Here is a 19,661-nt window from a genome sequence, read left to right on the forward strand (position 1 = left end):
TTTCCTTTGCTTCTTCTTTTTTGGAGATATTTAATGATTAGATCATACAGTGCATGCTATTTTACAGTATAATGCCTAGAATATGACAAACTGAATGTATATATTTCATAAAAACACAGCGTGCCTAAAGTAGTGATTGTATTTACATGTTTCTTCTCACAATTTTTAAATCAAACAAGCTGCTGTGTGAGCTAAGACTTATTAAATACATTATACAGAATTAAACTACGTCTACTTCCACTGGGGAAAAGCAGCTTATAGTAAACAGCCTGTACAACTTTATCCATATTTACATAAACGTTCAGCATCTTGTTGACTTTTTAAAATGTCCGCCTGGATTTGCAGCGACAACAAATATCCATCAATATTTACAGCACAACCTGCTGGAGACTAAGCATCACATTGGTTTGTTCTTCACACACAGAGTCATCTTGTTTTTACCACATTGTTGTGCCTCCTCATGAATGAATCATTTAATTATTGCTGGACGTTTCAGCACAGCTTCAAGATGAAATGGCATCAGATCGCGTTAACCTGAAGCGCCCCGGCTACACGTGCGCGTCGCCTACGCTCACTGCGTGCGTGCACTCCTCCTGCCCCGAAGGCTTCCTGTCCTCCAGGGCAGTTGTCATCTTCCGCCAACGCTAGTCAAGTAAAGAGAGTCACGTCAGAGTCTGAACATGCTTAAACTGAGTGAGTGAAGGTGAGTCTGGAGGTGGAAAAATACACACAGGGTCAACAAATACGCTTAATTATAATTATAATTTGAGTGTCTTAATATAGAAAAGGCAAAGAAATGGCACAAATGCAGTTACTGCTAGGTTTTCTTTTTTTTCTGTTCATTCGCGAATGAGTGCAGGCGTCACAGGATGTAGAAGCCTGCATGTTTCTGCTCCACGAACCACGAACTGTCCACACAAGCAAACGCGCCACGTTACCTGCTTGACGCTGCCTTTAGTGGAGCTGAACATGTACGTGACGTAGCCCGGGATCAGCACCATGGAGGACAGAGCCATGAACCAGCCCACCGCCTGGCCCCACAGCGGGTACACGTACGTCTCCAAGGTCAGTGGGGTCATCTGGACGGCGCTGAAGGTGAACACGCCCTACACACACAGTGAAGTTAACCAAGACGACACATGGATTACAGGCATGCATGCTGTAGATCTAAAACTAATGCCTAAAAACCTTATACTAAAACTGTATCGGGGAAACATGCAACCAATGGTTATTCATCCCATCCACAGAGCAGGGATTGATTTGGACGGATGGACTGCCACAGCAGGAGGTCGTGATCGTTCCCGCCTACCACGCAGATCAGCGGCGTGAAGAACTTCCAGCAGAGCTTCCACCAGCCGCACGGCCGGTAGCCGATCATGTCTTCAATGTTCTCATAAAACCTCTCAGCTCCTGCAGCATAAAAAGAGAAACGGACTTATACTAATGACTAAATGAAAGATAAACAGAAAACCCTTTAGAGAGATGAGCCTAATAAACACAAACGACACGGGTTTATATGGAGCTTTTAGCTGCACGAGCAAAATCTAGAAAGCTTGGATGCATTATGATTGTATGATGTTTAGTTTAAAATGTGGTCCTCTAAAGCATGAACTATTAAAAACGTGAATTATTTAAAATACTACCATAAAACCAGGATATGGAAATGGTTTCGAAGAAGACGAGGAAGAGGAGACACATCCCACTGGCGGAGTAGTAATCAAAAAGACTGAACACGTACAGACCACCCTGAAACAACACAAACACAGAGGCTGAATATTAAAAGCTCTTTTTACTAAATAAAAAATGCATGATGAATGCACACCGCGGGTTGTTGCAAGACCATTTTGTCATAATGTATTATGCAGGAGGGTATTTCTTTTCCTAGTGTTGAGAAAATGCCTTCTCTCGTCGTAAGAAGCTCAATGTTCAGTACGAATCAGATGCACAGATTCAAACTAAGAACAACGAAGCAAATGCACAAAGGCGTCTTAGCACCTGTGTGATGTTGGAGAAGCCGATGATGTAGGAGATGAAGCACACGATCAGGATGAAGACCTTCTTCCTCTTCCTTAGGGCCATGGGATATTCATCCATCAGAGCTGTGATGAAGCCTTCAACTGTGCAAAACTATCACACGGGTTTTATTAAGACACGAGGTTCTGAATAATTAAAGTACGCGACGGCCGGTCGTACCTGACTGTCCAGGCCCAGCATCACAAGCATGGAGAAGAAGAGGATGGACCACAGAGAGGACATTGGCAGCTGGCTGACGGCTTGAGGATAAGCTAAAAATGCCAGACCTGGGCCTGAAACGTACACACGCACTGATTCCAGCGCTCAAATATTTGAGTTATGACAGCAGGAATGCACTGCAGAATCCAGACTCTAGTTCGGTGGAAGGTCAGTAAAGGCTCCCATTACTTGGGTTTGATCGACACCGTACCTGACGCTGCTAATTCCTGCACAGGCTTCTTAGTGATGTGCGACATGAAGCCGACGATGGAGAATATGACGAAGCCGGCGAACATGCTTGTGCAGGAGTTGATGCAGCACACGATGATGGAGTCCCTGCAGAGGGAGAAGCAACACGAGCCGCATCAGGGCATCTCCGAGCGGGACGCACGGAGCTGGCGCTGGGCCGGTTCTGACCTGTACACGTCGTTGTTGTAGGGATTGTAGCTGCCCAGGGCGATGAGCGAGCCCAGGCCCAGGCCGTAGGAAAAGAAGATCTGGGTCGCCGCATCCAGCCACACCTGTGGGACAACAGACACCCAGTACAGGACAGAACGTTCCCACCTCCACTGCCTGCACGACAGTGGCGTGAACGGCCTACGCTACGTGTACCTCCGACTTGATGAGCTTGTGGAAGTCTGGGGTAATGTAGAAGAGGATCCCGTCCACGGCTCCGGGGAGGGTGACCCCACGGAAGAAGAGGATGAGCAGCATGAAGTAGGGATAGGTGGCCGAGAAGTACACCACCTAGGAGAACACTGTGTTAGAGTTTAGACTGCGAAGCCCAAGCGATTCCTTTCTCTTCCTCTCTTGTCACACAGGTACTGCACAGCCTTCAGGATGTGTCCCAGTTCTGCAGCACAGTGATGCTGCTTAATTGGTGACCTCCATCAAGGCTGGGGCCTTGGGGGAGTTCGTTTTCCTAACTGCTCTCAGACACCACACATTAAAATCCAATTATTGTTGGCAGTGAATGTGTAAATGTGCTGCTGCCCACATACATCGCCTGGACTTGCTATAAATTAAAAATCCCAGGCAGTGGGCAGACAGACTGACTTATATTGACATTTTTAATACCTCGGAATTTGGGGATTAAGTGAAAGAGAGCAGGAGGAGTGAGAGAAGCTGGGGTCTGACCTTCCCCGTCCATTCCACTCCCTTCCAGATAGAGAAGTAGACGAGGACCCAGGCGAGGCCCAGGGTGCCCACCAGGGGCCAGCGCAGCTCCCCTGGCTCCTCCAGACCGCTGGAGATCTGGTGCATGTTGTGCCTAGATGAGGTTCAGACACAGCGCTTCAGATCCAGAGCACGGGGGTGTGACAGGAACACAGCTCGCAGACTCACTTCCAGAACTCCGTCACGGCAGTGGTCAGGTTGGTGGTGTCCGTCAGGCTGTAGTTGGAGAAGCATTTCTCCGTGTTCCAGGGGTTATTACAGCTTTGCCACGGCAGCTCCTGCACGCACAAGCATAGAGAATCTACAGCCAGGAATCAGATTGGCGACAACAAATATTAGGGTCCAGGTGGAGTTTTAATTTGTGAGGTTTTGCTTTCTTGGCACACTGGCGTTTCTAGTTTTGGCCTCATCCTCCACTTACCGATCCGAAGGAGTGGAATAAGTAGTAGAGGGCCCAGGAAATGATGACAATGTAGTAGATGTTGAGCCAGAAGGACAGAACCACTGCTGCCAGACCCACACCTGCAGGAGGAGCCACAGATGAGCATGAGCTCAGCTGATGCTCCAGACTGACGCTGATGTGGCCCGACACCGAGAGGCAAAGTGCATCACGCCACATATCCCCATGTTCTCCATCTCCACCGGCTTCGGCCCCTCTTCGTTGCGTTGCCATTTCTAATGTTTACCCGCCCGCGGCTTTGACTATCGGTTGGCACAGCAACGCACTCGCGATGCCGCCGTCGGCGCTGGCGGCAGACGAAACGCGCTCCGCTCGAACTCTTCGAGCTCGGAGGCGACGCTATAATTGCCACCACTGATCATTCCAACGGGAAAACATCCCTAATCGAGTAAACGCATTCGCCTCAACCGAAGTTCTGCTCCCTGATAGCTTTTATATTCATGGTGTTTGGCACGGAGCGAATATAATGAGCAAAAACAAAACACACACACAAAGCGACTCCTCTTTGGCCTCTCCTCCAACGTCACACCTCGTTGCTCGTCGTACCTTTCATCATGGGGATGAGTTTCCACACTCCCAGCCCTCCGACGGAGGTGAACTGTCCCAGAGCCGTCTCCAGGAAGAAGAGGGGGATGCCAGCAAACACCAGGGTCAGAAAGTATGGGATGAGAAAGGCCCCTAACAGACACACCGGCAGACGAGCATGTAAGATGTTAGACAGGATGGTGCGATATGTAACAGAGCTTCACTGCTGGTTTAAAACCTTTCATTACTTATTACTGCCTCGCTATAAACCTTAGTTTCTAAAAGGAGTAAATAAGTTTGACTGTGGTAGTTTTGGATGAAGTGTCTCTGCTTTACCGCCGTCCTCATAATTAGAAAGCCATTAAATTGCTTCCCTGTAAAACTGTTTATTGTCCACAATACAGTTATACTTAACACGCTGTCATTTCGGTGTTTTATTGACTGGACCTTTCGCTGCTGTGCCCACTCACACACTCACCTCCTCCGTTCTTGCCGCACAGATAAGGGAACCTCCAGACGTTCCCCAAACCGATGGCGTAGCCCACACACGACAGCAGAAAATCAAAGCGTCCCTTCCAGCTCCCCCTGTCAGGCGGCTCCTCCTTCTTCTTCTTCTTCTTCTTCGCCGGGGGCGTCACAGGATCCAGCTCCTCAAACGGCACAGCTTGCTTGACCTCTGTGGGGGAGTTCAGGTCCACTGTACTCTGCCCAGTCTTGCCCATGGTGGGAACACGGTCGGGTCAACGGGCCGTGTGGTCCTCGGGCTGCGACAGCCCACCTGCTGCTTTCAATCAAGGTTTAGAGCTCGATGGGCCACAATCAGGACAACGTGGTGGCACTCAGCGATCAAGAAGAAGAAGAGCTGCAAACAAGAGGACAACGCCACAGGTTTGATCGGTGTATTAGAAACCCTTCAGCTTCAGACCAATCCTGCATTTCTATTCATCTATCAAAATCAATGAAGACGTTCACCTTTGTTTAATTACCCCAGATCTTATGCCTGGTTGGCGTCACACACCCAGGAAGTGCAGGCACCAGGAGGAAGTCCTTCATGTCTGCAAATATTGATCAACCCACAAATGGTCCCAAATGCTTTATGAGCTTTACTCTGATTAGCCTCCACAAAACAACTAAAACACTTGACACTTTTCATGTCAATGGTGATTTCTTGTATATGTTTGCAAATTCATATTCACCTAAATTTTGTTGCTGTCATATTTTTTTTAGTTTTTTAAAATATTTGAGGGAATAATTGTGATAAATGAAACAACACTAAAATACATACACACATACATACATACATACATACAGTATATTAAAAACATAGTTCAAACTATTGTCCAGGTATCCTCAGTAGTAACACATTATTCCCCATCAGCCTTTTCACAGAATTCAGTTAATTCATTCCAATAAATCATAATTTTTAATGTACTGTGGCAGTTTATTAGATGAAATTATAAACTGAATCACTGAGCTGAACTGGCTCATAACTAGCTGAATGGATGTTTAAAGCAAATCAAGGAGCAGAGGGAACAACAGGAATCGTACCTGAGAGACTTCCAAAGTCCTTCGTCACTTTGCCAGCTTCACTTTATCACACCAGCAGTTCTCAAGTCCCGAATCTTAAGCCTTCTTGCGCCAGCTGTAAACAGCTTCAAGCCAAATCTCCAGGCTCGACACAAGCCATAAAATACCAGCTGCTGCAAAAGCCTTTTTTGAATTTGCAGTCCACCAACTGCGTTTTGCAGGATCTGTGGCTGTTCCCGCTGCTGCTATCGAGTGGTTGCTAATAAAGTTCGACCTGTCTCTGCTTTGATTGCTACTCAGCTCCGACTAGTGAGGCCCTGAGGCCGTTGGGGGGGGGGGCAGCATGTCAGTCGTCCCATTCTGGGGAGCTCTAGCACCAACGGGTGTGTGTATCGGAGCACTGTGTGCATGTGCTGTTGCGGCAGAGGTCAGCTCCTGCCAGCTCTGTTACCATGGCATTTCCCACCAGAGAAGGGCCCGATCTGTGAAAGAGCTCATGGAGCTTTTGGAGAATGAAACCAGAGATGGCCGCTGGCAAAGACCCTGTAGACGTATGAGCACAAATGTGGGTACGCCAGCATCACACAAAGGCCCACTGATTTTAGAATTTAATGCAACATCCAGTCCCACGGGCACCGTTGGTTTGGACGATTCTAAAATAAATGAATGTAATTTTGCCTGAATACGGATATGTTATCATCAAAACAAATAATTCATCACGCAGCTAGATTGGAATCACAACCTTAATTACAAGTTTATTACAAGTTTCGCAGTCTAACCAACTTCAACAACCAGGGAAAGTACTGTAGGAGGTAGTGGTCAGTACTATTAATAAATCGTAGGGCCGGACCGCGAATTTTCTCCATAGGGCCCATAACTGCCAGTGGCGACCTGCCCAGCCCACCCTGAAAGACAGGAAGCACATGTACTGCAGGACGATTTGCATTTCAAGCATTTAATGTTTGTCCATTACTGCTTATTTGTCTTTTCCCTTTGTGGCCTATCACTCATTATTGCTGAAGCCACAGAGGCTGGTGCCTTTTGTCTGCTCAGGAATCCATCCAAGGGTTAATCTTGACATCATTCAACAATGTTCTTAACATAAAAACAAGTGCACTTGTGGCCTCACACTCACACACAGCTTGTGTGATGTTATCCGTGTTGCCTTTTTAATTACTCTGGTGACAGTGGAACAACGTCTTCATTAATATTAATGAAATTAGATACGAGATGTCAACTGATTGCCTTTCTCCTGGCAGGCAGGTAACCTCCAGGTGTTAAAATCTGCTCAAGATATTCTATCGCCAGCCAATTAGAAAGACTAATGAACATTCCCACAATGGCCTGGCAACACCACACCGGTGGGCGAAAGCTGAGCTACTGCAGTGGTTTTCATCAAACGCAGAGTCCATGCACCTGCAGTGTAAAGGAACCTGTATCATCACGTGGTAAATGCACACTTAAGGTGCCACAGTGTGAGTGCAGCATCTGCCATATTCCTCAACCTTGCCCAGTATTTATCCGAGGGAGACAGAACATCAGCTGCCGTCTTTGAGGCCTCCCTGTGAACTGCCTACAAATCACAGCATGTGAATGTAGGGCTTATTACAGAGAAACACCCAGGGGCCATTGGCAGGCGTAGTTAGGATAACACCAGTAATGCATGGGCTGATGCATGCTGCATACATTACATCAGGATTGGGACAAACGATGCAAACGTCAGCAAGACCATGATTGTGTTAATGATAAAAAAAAAAGATTAAGCTCTCTCTTAATCTTTTTTAAGCAAGGGCAGAGAAACCACTGCCAGGAATAACAGGTGTATACAGTACACAGCATAAACTGTAAGGCTGCACTGTGCTTATGGGGGGCAGAATGGAATGATAGCGAGATGAAAATGGGAAAAGTTGATATGTCACAGTGGGGCCTGGGTAGATAAGATGGAATAAGATGAAGCGATACACAGAAATGGGGTTCAGCGGCAGCAGATGGAGAGGAAAAAGTGAAAGAAAGAGCATCAGATAAGAGCGGTGACAGAGGGCAGCGAATGCCTTCATTTACAGTTCGCCTGATACATGAATCCAGCTGCCGTCGCTGCACTGGGCTTTTCCTCCCCGGAGGATCCATTAGCGGCCCCGTTCTCCGCTCCCATCATCTCAGAGTCACGTGTTACCACTGCAAGGGTCTGCAATGCTAGCGACCTTGCTGTACGTAAAGCCATTGTCCTTCATGCGCAGCAAAACAAATTACAGCAGGGCGCAGCCCCCGTGAAAGCCCCAGAGGGAGAATCAAGCCCAAACACAACGCATGTGAGGAGCCTGCAGTCTGTTACCATGAGGCATTCACTGTCGCTGAGTGATGAGGCGCGGCCTTTTTCTGTTCCTTGACTCTTTACCTGTGGGACTTGCTGAGCTCAGAGACACATTAAATATTGATCAAGACACAAATACATTCCCTGGAATGCATTGATATTTGGACTGAGTATGTGAAATAATAAACTAACCCACATTACATAAAATGCCATGGGGGATTTTTAAGGCTCAAAGTGACTTTTGCCTGAAAAACTGCAAATAAAACAGCATAGTAAGTATACAGTGATTCTGGCATGTGTTGCCTCTTAGGAACTGTTAATCTGTGATAATTTCATAAAATGTATCCATGTCCTCTGCATTTTGATGCTTTTTGGAAAGTTGCCCAGGACCCTGTGAGGCCAGCATTTCTGTCCAACGAGACAGCGACATAAACAAGCGAGGACTCAGAGGTTGCAGGGATTTAACGGATTTACAGAAACAGGATGTTAAGGCCCTTTAGTTATAGAACAGCAACCACAACCTGTAGATCATTCAGCGCTTCTGAGGAACGTTTGAAGATAAACACACAATTTATAGACAGATAGAATGAATGACAACCTGACAAGCAGCAATGGGCAACAGGTGAAGTCCCCACGTTACAAACCCCATGAAGAAGCTAACGAGATGCGAGCCAACCCAACAAAGGCCGTTAAATATGAGCCGTGGGACCAGAGACGCTGAATCAACGCATCTCCCTGCTCTTCACTTCTGCAGACAGAATGTGGGGAAACATGGGCAGAAGGTGGCTTGGCAAACAAACAGCTCGTGCTTTAACTCTGTGAATCTGATCCTCGACGCACACCTCATTACTTCCTGGCCCATTTTTATTGTTGTGTCTGATTTATGGGCTGTGATATTGTTGTGATTTTTGGAAAGGAACTATAAAATGTCCTTAGTGCTTGTTTTTGAAGTACTGCTGCTTCAGAGTGCTTCCTAATGTTGTGTTGCCGCTCCATTAGATGACATTTCAATCCATTGATTTTAACATATAAACACAAGCAAAAGTATAATCTCGTATTGTTCTTTCCATGCTGAGTGTTAATGGCCCACTGGCCTTATTGTGTTTGCAGTGTCAGGGACTGGGATTTTCCATTACTGTACCTCTGCTCTGGTTATGTAAAGGCTGATGGGTAGAAACGCTCTGTGATACCTCTGGTATCTTGTAACTTTAATATAGTAAATTTCTTATGTCCACTATTTGACCAAATTCATCATGTAGGCGGTTTTGGCTTTTAAGCTCAAAGGGTTTTGTTTCCGGACTGACGGTCATTCCGTGTCATCAAGGACGGAAAGGAGGAAGCTGAGGGTGAAGTGAGGTAGTAACTAACTGGGCGGTCTGTTAATTGAATGCCTGGTTGCATTACACACATGGCTGAGTTTGGCATTACAGCACGCTGTGGCAAGTTCATGGTCATCAATCTCTTCACACATAAGCGGAGTTTCAAGTCATTTTTTTGCTATGTAAAAATGGATGACCAGAGCAAATTTCTTTTTTGGGGGCAAAAAACATCAAAACTCTCCTAATGTCACAAAAGATCAATTAATTAAATTTATAAACTGATTGTCCTCAACTTGTATGGAATGTTTATCTGCTCACTCACCAACAAACCAATCAATGGGCAAAGCACAGCATTATAGATCAGATGCAATACAGTATTTATCTCAATGAGGCAGTAGTGACAGATCAATGTAAAGTCCTAGATTCACCTCCTCACATTCAAATATCACACACTGAGATTAACATTGACATTTTGGCTGGATTCACTGAATGACAAACAAGAACTGCAAGAACACTGCAATCAAATGTTGTAAAAACATCAAGTGAAGACTGTATGTAGTAAAAACTACACAGAAATATCCCTGACTCAGGAAGTGGGTAAACTTTAAAGTAGAAATGTAAAAAAATATTGCATAGAATTGCAATAGTTTGTTTTTGGCCTAAATTCAGCCATGCCATCTATGCACCATAACCTCGTGCAGGTCAATTACTGTCAACAACCATCAAACCCCAGTAGGTTCCTCAGTCCTCATCTTCTCATTACATTCATCCACGTCCCTGCTCGGTGGCCCTTGTGCCCCGCGGATGACGCGTTTACACAGTGTCAGCACCGGCTTGTGTGGCTGAGCCTGACGCAGGTCACTGGAGGGTATGGTCATGTTTCCGTGATTCTGATTGGAATAAGGAAAATGCCGTGCACAGGTAAGTAGAACACGCATATCTGCAGAACAGTAAAATATTAGCTCACCCTGAAGGCTGCAACTAGCATGAATGCTGGGATGCACAGAAGAGGAGTGATGACCAGCAGGGTGCCCAGCGTGCTGCCCCAGGAGCCCAGTGGTTGCCCGTTTACCAAAGGAGCACGTGTTTGAGCCAGGTCATACAGCATAGTGATCTGTGGGGGAGGAAGTGGTCAGGTCTGAAGGCGTATCTGAGTGTAGACAGTTGTGTGCATACAGTAAAGAAATAATAAATCATAATTGTTAACATTGAAGAGAGGATGTGAAATAAAAGAACAACGTAGGAGTCAAGTACCAGAGACGGGACTCAGGTGGGAAGACTCACCGTGCAGATAAGTGGCGTGATGAACAACCAGCAGTACTTGATCACCGGGAATGGGGAGTACCCGATCATGTCCTTGATGTTGTCATAGAAACGGTCCGCCCCTTCAAAAGTACCCAGAGCCATTTGCCAGAAGAACAAAAAACAAACCAGGCTTGTTTTTTAAAAAGACGGACTTTCAAATTAATGAAATTGACTAAAACCACAAATTCCACCTATTACAACCTTAAAGTGTTGCCTATAGGTGAAGACATCATTATTGACTCAATTGCAGAATAACTATTTTGATACAAGGACGATGAAGCTCCAACCTCCTCATTGACTGGGCTACTGAGAAGTAGATCAGGAGATAAAGAGAAGGAAGAGCTGCAAGACAGAAAAGTACAGAAGAACAGAGAGACACACAAACACAAAACACAAGGAAACTAAAGGGAGATTGGAAAAGTACACAAGCTGGATGATGGAACAAATGCATTATACATAATAATCAAGCCTGTTTAGGAAAGCAGACAGAGCCACATTAATGCTACACTAATCAACCTTGAGAGAGTGGCCTCATTTGAATTTGGGAGGGGAAACATGTCCACACATTAGAGGCAGACTCACTTTAACAGCATTCTTCTAACAAGGAGTAAGATGAGAAATAAGACGTTCAACCAAGACATGAAACACAGGAGCACAGGTGTCACCCAGTAAAGGACAATGAAGGAGAAAGTCCCACATGTCTGACTCTAAAGCGACAGACGCTGGTGCTGGTTACAGACCAGTAGGTGGAGCACTTTCCCAGTTGTGCATAGGACTGTGTTCATACTAATGCGCTGATGGTAATAGGTCATTTGTCACGTGACACAACCCACCATAAACCCAAGCAACAGCAATAGTCTCAAAACAGGCGATGATGAGGAGACTGGTTCCACTGGGACCATAGCTGTCAACGAGCTGGAAGAGGACAATTCCTCCCTGAAACAGGAAGTGATGACAGGAAGTGAGACGTATGTGTCACCAGGTGCCTCCTCACCCGGCCCTGCTGACTATTTAATGATAATAGCTATTGACTGTTTACCTCAGAGATGAGTGGCAGCCCCAGCAGGAAGCACACGACCGCAATGACCAGCACCAGAATCTCTCTGGCCCCCGGTTTCCTCAGCTGACGTGGGAACATGTCTGTGAGGGTGGTGCTCAGGCTCTCCACGCACACAAACTGTGACACAAACCAAAGACTGTGAGAACAGGCATGATGCCGATGCCGTGTGCTACGCGAGGCCTCGTGTACAGTACCTGACTGTCGAGGCCCAGGAAGAGGATCATGAGGAAGAAGAGCACGGCCCAGAAGGACGAGCCGGGCAGCAGGGACAGCGCTTTGGGGTAGGCTATGAAGGCCAGCCCAGGGCCTGTCACAAACAACACAGGGAGGAGCGCGAGCCAAAGATCAGACGCCATCTTGTGGACATCGCCGGACGTTGCCAGCAAAGTCATCGCGCATGAAAACGTCCAGCAGAGGTGGAACACAGGAGGCGAGGTGGAGGCCAAACTCACCACTCTCAGCAACTTCATCCATGGTTATCCCCAGGTCATTGGCCATAAATCCCAGCACTGAGAACACGGCGAAGCCGGCGAAGATGCTGGTGCCGCTGTTCAGACAGCACAGCGCTACGCAGTCCCTGCAGGAGAACGGGGGGAGCGCTCAGACCGGCACGCTCACACGCAGAACAGCCACACATTGAGCGGCTGAGGGCACCGACCTGTAGCAGTTGTTGTTGTACTGGTTGTAGCTGGCCAGCGCGGTCAGGACTCCCTGACACACCGCATAGGAGAAGAACACCTGGGTCCCTGCGTCTCGCCACACCTGGAGGAGGCCACAGCAGCCTTCAGGTCAGCCATCTTGTGTGTGTGACTCATAAGTGGCCAGCTTAGGATTTGTGTGTGCAGATTGGATGTTTGCCGCGTATGACGGACGGTCTACAGGCCTTGACCCATCTGGTTAGCATCAGACAAACCGCAGGGATCTTAGTCCCGCCCACTACGTTGGCCAGGCTCCAGAGCAGTATACAGACCCCTAGTTGACGAGTGAGCGCCTCCGCGGCAAAACATCTTCACTTCTGACACCAGACAAAAAGGGAGTGATTGTGTCCGCGGAGGCTTGAGTTTTATTTTGAAATGCTCGCGTGCACGCACGCTGAGCGACGGGACAAAAGGCGCTGTGACACACTGAGCAGAGCACTTATGAGGACCAGAGAGCTGTGCAATGTCTCCTGCAGTCCACACAAAGAACAGCAATAGATGCTTATAGGCGCCTGTTTGACAAGAGGAAGTGACCCCCGGGGGAACAAGTCTGCCCTGAAGGATTGCACGATCAGATGCTAGTTATGAGGCGTGTGTACTTTATGTCTTTAAACAGCACGATGTGAAAACCGTGTATGTTCTTACATCTGGCTCTGTGATCTTGCTGAAGTCAGGAGTGAGGTAATATTTCAGGCCCTCCGCAGCGCCGGGCAGCGTGACTCCACGGATGAAGAGGATGAAGAGCATCAGGTAGGGGAACGTAGCAGTGAAGTAGACCACCTAGACGCACACACACACACACACACACACACACACACACACACACACACACACACACACACACACACACACACACACACACACACACACACACACACACACACACACACACACACACACACACACACACACACACACACACACACACACACACACACACACACACACACACATCTGTTCACATCTGTAGCTCCTGGCACTGACTGCAGGCAGGTCGACTGCCAAACATCATACAAAGGAAAGAGGGGACGACCCGTGGACTCACCTTCCCGGTGGATTTGATTCCCTTCCAGATGCAGAAGTAACATATAACCCAAGCAGCCATGAGGCACAGGGCCAAGTCCCAGTGGACCTTACCCAGAGACAAGTCGTCCGACAGCCTCAGCACACGGTTACTGCGATCGGATCGGACATGTAAACACACACGCAGAAAGAGGACGCTCAAACACGTGCCAAGTCGTAGTCCTTCATCAAAACAGCTGTTAGGATCAGATGAGTTTAGCTCACGCAGCTTCGGTTTACATTAAAAGCTGCCAGAGAGGCCGCACATTGTTCTCATCACGCTGCACGGTTGTTTCCCAATGTCTGCTCTCACAGTAAATCAGGCGACGATCATGTGAAGGGAAATGTGAAATGTGCAGCAATGTGAAAGGAAAACAACTGAATAAAAGATAGAGCGACTGCTCGTTTGTGGTTGTGGGGCCTCTGCGTACTGTATATGTATCTGGGAACCAGCGGCTGCTGCTCAGGAGTGGACCAGCCGACGGCGGCTCCCTGACTGGGAGGATGCCATGACTGTCGGCTTGTAGGTGTTAGTGTGTTTTTGCTCACATCCAAAACTCCTCCTCCGGCGACTTTATGAGTAACGGTTGCGTTTCATTGCTGGAAATATACAAAAAGACACACAGGTGGGAGATTAGTGTAAAACAAAGCTTGTACAGTACAACAAACAGTTACAGTGAAACGAATCCCTCAAAAAACCTATTGTTGTGTTTATTTTTTGATGAAGCTTGAGGACAATATCACTCCTGAGCTGGGAAAGTATAAGTGATGTGTCTGATCATGTGCAGTACAAAATGTATTTATTGAGTCTGCCTTTCAACTTTTAATGTTCTCAGAGCTGCAATTAATATTAATTATTCTGTCTGAACACATGAAGACACGGGTGTGCCCACATAAAAGCCAAGGCTACTCCCACAATTCTTATCCTCCTTTTAAAGTATTAATTCCAGTTTAATGATTTGCCTCCAGCATTCATCACGTCCTGGAAATTAACAAAACCCTGTGAGCGGGTCGCTCGATAACACTCACATGTACGTGAAGTTCTCAAAGTCGTCAGAGAGGCTGATGTTGTGGAGGAACGACCAGTTGGAGTTGGGCTGGAACATATCAGGGTTGGCAAAGACGCCGGCGCGACTGTAACACAGCTCTTGAAGAAGGAGGTCGATGACAGTTTAAATACATGGAGCACCTCTGATCCGATCACAGTGTTTGTGTGTGGTGAGGTTCCTTTACCAGTGTTCCACCAGTTGTCACATGTGGACCAGGGCAGGGGGCTCCTGAAGGAGTTAATCAGGTAGAAGATCGCCCAGGCCAACACCACGATGTAGTAGATGTTCAAATACATCACAATGACTTGACACGCATACCCCACCCCTGCAGGACGCAGCCGTTTCATCCAGTCAGTGGGCACTTTCTAGCATTTGTGAGCTTCAAGCATTTGATCCCTTCTTTGTTCATGCAAAACCAAGGTTGGACGCTTGGCAAACATCGCCTTTTCCCAACACCCATGTCATTTGTTGTGCAATTCTATAAAGGTTTTGTTGTTACCCTGGAACATGGGGCATATCTTCCTCCAGGCTGTCACCCCGCCCTGACTGGTGTACTGGCCCAGAGCAGTCTCCAGGAAGAACATGGGGATGCCGCAGAAGAAGAGGAACACAAAGTAAGGAATGAAGAAGACACCTGAAAGCAGGCAGGGATAGAGTTTTACTCTGATATTACATGAATATAGCTGCATTGTTACCCTGTAAACCATCAGGCTAGCCTGGCAATAGAAAAGCACTAAGCTGCATTGGCCATAAAAAAATCTGCTGAGTACTCTATGTGTTCAGACATGCAACTCAACCAACTGGAACCTAACGAGGCAGAGCCTTCTAAGCATCGGCCCCTCACCTCCTCCATTCTTGAAGCACAGATAAGGGAAGCGCCAGACGTTTCCCAGGCCGATGATTTCTCCAGTCATGGACAGTATGAATTCCATTTTGTTGGCCCACTTCTCCCTCTGCGGGAGCCCTTCCTGGGGAGCTTTATCTGCCCCCGACTCCCCCCTGTCTGTCTCCACAGTCATGATCTCCCTGTTGAAGGCACATGGTGACGCAGTGTTTATGCATCAGAAGCAAATGAATCGCAGGCTATGCACAGGATGCCATGTTGGTTGTGCGCAGCTCCCATAAATGCAGGTATGAGTCAAATGCATGCAGATCTATTACAGTTTCATCGTAGATTAAAATCAATGGCAAAAACTCCCAGATGTCAATAATGACATTACTGCACTAGTTTCTCTTTTGGGGGGTAAATAACTCACTAAAACGTCACAATACAATACAAACAGCAAATATAGAAATACAAGCTATGAGTGCACGTAACTCACCAGGCGAGCGTGCAGTGAAGGAATTCCTTGAGCGACTGAGCAAAGTTGGAAGAAAAGGCAGATTTTCCAGAGGGGTGTGTCCTGAAGCCAGCTCCGCACACTGCCCCCACATCCTGCGAGCTGCCGCTGGGGAAGTTAAGCCAATCTGTCTTTATAAAAAAAAGGAAAATGATGTTCACGTAAGCTGATTAATGACTTGAAACTGGCCACTAGGCATCATAGCCCACCGCGTTTGCCGTGGGTTGACGGGCAGACAGCCCCACCATGAAGCCGCATGCGGTGGGAAAGCGGCCGTGCACATGTGCACTGGATTCACCTCCCAGCGTTCGCTTTTGTTTTCCCAGTTTGAGTCCCATTATAACAGAAAAGCTGCGGGCGCTGCGTGCTGGGGCGTGTTTGCGCCGCGAATCCGTCGGGTGACGTATTCTCCGGCGTGTTTGTGCAGAGATCCGATATCGTATTTCATCGCAACGTCCAATTCCCTAGTCTGAGCGGCGCTTCAGATAAATTATTACCTGGCCGAACACGCTCCGGGCCCTGACGCCCCGCGGCGGTGTGACGTCACGGGTGACGCTGCGTGCGTGACAACCAGGAAACAAATGTAAACAAGGCACGGGGAGGCGAAAATGTTACGCAGCGCTGGTCGTCCGCTGCTTTCCACGAGACTCCGTGACAACACATGACGGATTCGCCCCCCGATAAAGGCAGGCAGCCGGTTAGAGGCGGGCTGAACGCGGGTGCGACGGCCGGGGAGGCGAGACGCGGCCGCGGCTGGGCAGCGGCGCTAGCTCGACGTGTGTGTGCGGAGGGGGGGAGTCCTGCAGTAGTTTGGATTCGCGAGGAGGATGAAACGCCCTCGCGATCGTGGTTCGGACAACAAACGTCCCCTTGACGCCGCGTTCGTGTGACGAGGGAAGCGTCGCCCCGGCGAAGCGCTCTGCCGCCCGTGTCCTACGCGCGTTCCGCCGCAGATTTAGCGATGTTAGCCATCAGGTCGTCAGAGGAGGAGTCCTCTGAGATTGAGGAGATGGACACGTCCGAGCCCAACTGGTGCTGGTTCTACTTGGCCGAGTGTGGCGTGTGGCACATGTTCGAGGTAGTTCACAGCAAACACACGTCGTTGTACCGTTCAGGCCCCTCCTACACCTCATCTGCGTAACCTCAGCGTTTAGTGCCCGTCAAACACTATTAGATTATCCTAAATCATCTATTTTGGCATTGTATATAAAAAAACCAGTCATTAAATGGCAATCACTTTTTGTCAGTTGTTAAAACCCTTCACATGTTAAACAATAATAACAGAACCGTTTTTTTGTGTGTGAATGAGCTCATTCATTTTCTCATCATTCTGATCAGATTGATCCCAGTGCAGCCTGTTCTGTGACCAGTGCCCAGATCGAGCAGTGCTACAACAGAAACCAGCGCGGCGTTATGGAGTTCTACACGGCCAAGTACACGTACAGACTGGACTTTTCAGGTTTGTCGATAAAACAACGTTGTTTTGGGTGAAGGCGGTGCTTTTGCAGCTCTAATCCTTTATCATTCCCCTGCTAGTTATGCGGCAGATTAACGTCACAACAGGGAAGCAACGGCCGATCAAGCGTTCGCTGCACTCTGCAACTGGCTTCAGGTAAGAATTGGTTGTTTGAGGGGGAAATACAGAGAACAGAAACCGTGTGAGGCAGTGAATGTCATGTTTTATGTGAAAGGTCAGGGTTTCTGTAACTCCTCTCCTCTCTTCGCTCTGTTGTGTCAGGTTTATTTGCGATAATCTTGCCCTGCCTGTTCCCTGTCACTGGGAGAGAATCAACACCGATGAGCCATATCAGGTGAGCGCTGTTGTTGTATCTGTCTGACGCCTGCAAATTCTACATAGTGTTTAATCCACAAGTGATTTATCCGCAGCTGATCCAACTGGGCAGAGACACCTATGAGTTTAAAGAAGTGGCCAGGCTGTATGAAAGGACGATGGATCATCCAATCAAATCCATTCAGAGGATTCAGAACCTGGACTTGTGGGAGTTTTTCTGCCGGTAAACCGCAGTTATCAGTCCATCCAGCTTCCACCACAGACAATAGAGCATTGTCACCTTTGCCAAAACATTGTCTTTGCCCAATAAAAGTCAGTTTTGAGCAGATCCCTTTAGCTCCGCATCACACTCATACAGGAACGAAGCTATGACCATTGTTCTGTGTTCTGCTGCTCTGGGCTAATTTCACTCATTCTCCCCTAAGGAAGAAAACACAGCTGCGAAAAGTCAAGCGCACACTGGACATTGAGGAGCGAATGCTGTTCCATGGCACAGGACACAGCAACATACAAGCTATATGTACGTTTAACTTCGACTGGCGGCTCACAGGAAGCCACGGCGACGTCTATGGCAAAGGTAGGTCCCCTCCGCGTTGTGATGAGACGACCGAAGCGATTCGCTGCGCGCCCTCCGTAAGGCTTCAGCATTTCTGTCGCACTCATCTCTTCCAGGGAGCTACTTTGCTCGGGACGCCAAATACTCCAGCAAATTCTGCCACACCACGGGCAAGCACAGCACGACGCTGCAGAGACACGGACTCGCCCCGCCGATATTTGCCAGCGAGCCTCCCTACAAGACCATGTTCCTGGCCAGGGTGCTTGTGGGAGAATACACAGTGGGCCACCCCATGTACTGCAGGCCACCCTCCAAGGACGCCAGCTTCACCAACTTCTATGACAGCTGCGTGGACGACATGGCCACTCCGAAGATTTATGTCATTTTCGACAGCAATCAGATTTACCCGGAGTATCTGATTGAGTTCTACTGATGCCAAGCAAGAGGGAGCGCAACCGCTTCGTGGAGGCCGAGATAAAGCTTGAACAAAAACAAGCTAATTAAGGAGATCCAGCACTTATTGGAGCAAGGATCATTTAAAGTGCCTTTGAGGATACATGGAAACTCACATGGATAAGACACTAAAGACCATATACAGATTTGTACGGTTGCTGTTCTGTACAGAATAGTCGGGTTGGGTTGTTAAAGGATGAACCACTGTGTTAGTAAATGCAGACTCCGCTTGCTTGTTCAGCTTTGGTGCAGTGGCACATGCAGGCTGTGTCCCACACCTGCCATCAGCCCGTTGATCATCAGAGCCGTGCACGAGCAAGCGATGCGGACCTAGGTCCACAAACCGCCACACGGCTCCACCCGCCTTCACCCACCAGTCGCTGACTGAGCATCCCTGAGCATCGTCCAACCTGGCACCTTGCGTATCATCTAAGTGCTGATGGTCCTTTCCATATTCTGTTCATGAAAACGCTTCTACCTCTGAATTTTTTGGATCATGCATCTGAGCACTTTCCTCTCCTTTCCACGAAAGGTTTGTGTAACTGTGTCACATTGACACGTAGCGTTTGCAATGTCGCGCCGTTTAATCTTCCTCGAGCAATACGTTTGTGTCATGAACTGGTGGGAGTGGACGTGACTCGATTCCAGACCCTCTGAAACAGGTTCTCTTTGCACCGTGTGTACATTTATCATAAAATGAATGTAGCCAGCACATGTACTACTGTATTAAAAACAAACTCGCACATTGTCGTTTGTCATTGCTGTGTGTTTGTGACGTCACAGCATCCAGACCAGT

General features: G+C 47.9%; 3 protein-coding genes across 7 annotated transcripts; 1 reads left to right on the plus strand and 2 right to left on the minus strand.

The window, feature by feature from the left end:
- Window positions 1-14: 14 nt before the first annotated feature.
- LOC114862093 (sodium- and chloride-dependent GABA transporter 1-like) lies at window positions 15-9,704 on the minus strand. Its single transcript, XM_055512033.1, has 15 exons — window positions 5,942-9,704; window positions 4,872-5,255; window positions 4,415-4,546; window positions 3,830-3,930; window positions 3,577-3,686; window positions 3,370-3,502; window positions 2,845-2,979; window positions 2,650-2,753; window positions 2,444-2,568; window positions 2,194-2,306; window positions 1,996-2,127; window positions 1,644-1,746; window positions 1,310-1,410; window positions 939-1,106; window positions 15-644 (listed from the first exon to the last, which is right to left on the minus strand). Exons 2-15 carry the CDS (start codon window positions 5,113-5,115, stop codon window positions 549-551), a joined length of 1,797 nt encoding a protein of 598 aa, XP_055368008.1. The 5' UTR covers window positions 5,116-5,255; window positions 5,942-9,704; the 3' UTR covers window positions 15-548.
- A 206-nt stretch (window positions 9,705-9,910) lies between these two features.
- Window positions 9,911-16,702, minus strand: LOC114862091 (sodium- and chloride-dependent GABA transporter 2-like). 3 transcript variants are annotated; one of them, XM_029162047.3, is made up of 17 exons: window positions 16,562-16,702; window positions 16,047-16,195; window positions 15,569-15,750; window positions 15,224-15,358; window positions 14,909-15,049; window positions 14,705-14,822; window positions 14,225-14,275; window positions 13,659-13,788; window positions 13,259-13,393; window positions 12,574-12,677; window positions 12,368-12,492; window positions 12,110-12,222; window positions 11,895-12,032; window positions 11,689-11,791; window positions 10,835-10,935; window positions 10,518-10,664; window positions 9,911-10,440 (listed from the first exon to the last, which is right to left on the minus strand). In XM_029162047.3, the coding sequence occupies exons 3-17, from the start codon at window positions 15,741-15,743 to the stop codon at window positions 10,273-10,275; spliced, it is 1,884 nt and encodes a 627-aa protein (XP_029017880.1). In that variant the 5' UTR covers window positions 15,744-15,750; window positions 16,047-16,195; window positions 16,562-16,702; the 3' UTR covers window positions 9,911-10,272. The 3 variants fall into 3 exon arrangements, with proteins under 3 accessions (XP_029017880.1, XP_029017878.1, XP_029017877.1); XM_029162045.3 differs by lacking the exon at window positions 16,562-16,702 and adding an exon at window positions 16,274-16,408 and having other exon boundaries at window positions 16,047-16,191; XM_029162044.3 differs by lacking the exon at window positions 16,562-16,702 and adding an exon at window positions 16,274-16,408.
- On the plus strand, window positions 16,611-19,608 carry LOC114862096 (protein mono-ADP-ribosyltransferase PARP11-like). Of its 3 annotated transcripts, none has more exons than XM_055512034.1 (7): window positions 16,611-16,750; window positions 17,403-17,523; window positions 17,601-17,676; window positions 17,803-17,875; window positions 17,952-18,079; window positions 18,282-18,433; window positions 18,529-19,608. In XM_055512034.1, the coding sequence occupies exons 2-7, from the start codon at window positions 17,478-17,480 to the stop codon at window positions 18,843-18,845; spliced, it is 792 nt and encodes a 263-aa protein (XP_055368009.1). In that variant the 5' UTR covers window positions 16,611-16,750; window positions 17,403-17,477; the 3' UTR covers window positions 18,846-19,608. The 3 variants fall into 3 exon arrangements, with proteins under 3 accessions (XP_055368009.1, XP_029017887.1, XP_029017886.1); XM_029162054.3 differs by lacking the exon at window positions 16,611-16,750 and adding an exon at window positions 17,007-17,142; XM_029162053.3 differs by lacking the exon at window positions 16,611-16,750 and adding an exon at window positions 17,007-17,142 and having other exon boundaries at window positions 18,286-18,433.
- The last annotated feature ends 53 nt before the right edge of the window (window positions 19,609-19,661 follow it).

Source organism: Betta splendens, chromosome 9 (assembly GCF_900634795.4).
Source record: "Betta splendens chromosome 9, fBetSpl5.4, whole genome shotgun sequence".
Taxonomy (NCBI): domain Eukaryota; kingdom Metazoa; phylum Chordata; class Actinopteri; order Anabantiformes; family Osphronemidae; genus Betta; species Betta splendens.

Bases quoted from the DNA above. Each gene is read 5' to 3' on its own strand.
- LOC114862096 (XM_029162054.3), top strand. From the start codon at position 17,026: ATGTTAGCCATCAGGTCGTCAGAGGAGGAGTCCTCTGAGATTGAGGAG. The intron at 17,524-17,600 runs GTTTGTCGATAA...TTCCCCTGCTAG, and splicing joins GTACAGACTGGACTTTTCAG to TTATGCGGCAGATTAACGTC. The intron at 17,876-17,951 runs GTGAGCGCTGTT...ATTTATCCGCAG, and splicing joins ACACCGATGAGCCATATCAG to CTGATCCAACTGGGCAGAGA.
- LOC114862091 (XM_029162044.3), bottom strand. From the start codon at position 16,402: ATGGGACTCAAACTGGGAAAACAAAAGCGAACGCTGGGAGGTGAATCC. The intron at 15,050-15,223 runs GTAACAACAAAA...TGCGTCCTGCAG, and splicing joins GATATGCCCCATGTTCCAGG to GGGTGGGGTATGCGTGTCAA. The intron at 11,792-11,894 runs GTAAACAGTCAA...TTCCTGTTTCAG, and splicing joins GGCTGCCACTCATCTCTGAG to GGAGGAATTGTCCTCTTCCA.
- LOC114862093 (XM_055512033.1), bottom strand. From the start codon at position 5,115: ATGGGCAAGACTGGGCAGAGTACAGTGGACCTGAACTCCCCCACAGAG. The intron at 4,547-4,871 runs GTGAGTGTGTGA...TGTGTCTGTTAG, and splicing joins GTGCGGCAAGAACGGAGGAG to GGGCCTTTCTCATCCCATAC. The intron at 1,411-1,643 runs GTAGTATTTTAA...TTTATGCTGCAG, and splicing joins TTCCATATCCTGGTTTTATG to GAGCTGAGAGGTTTTATGAG.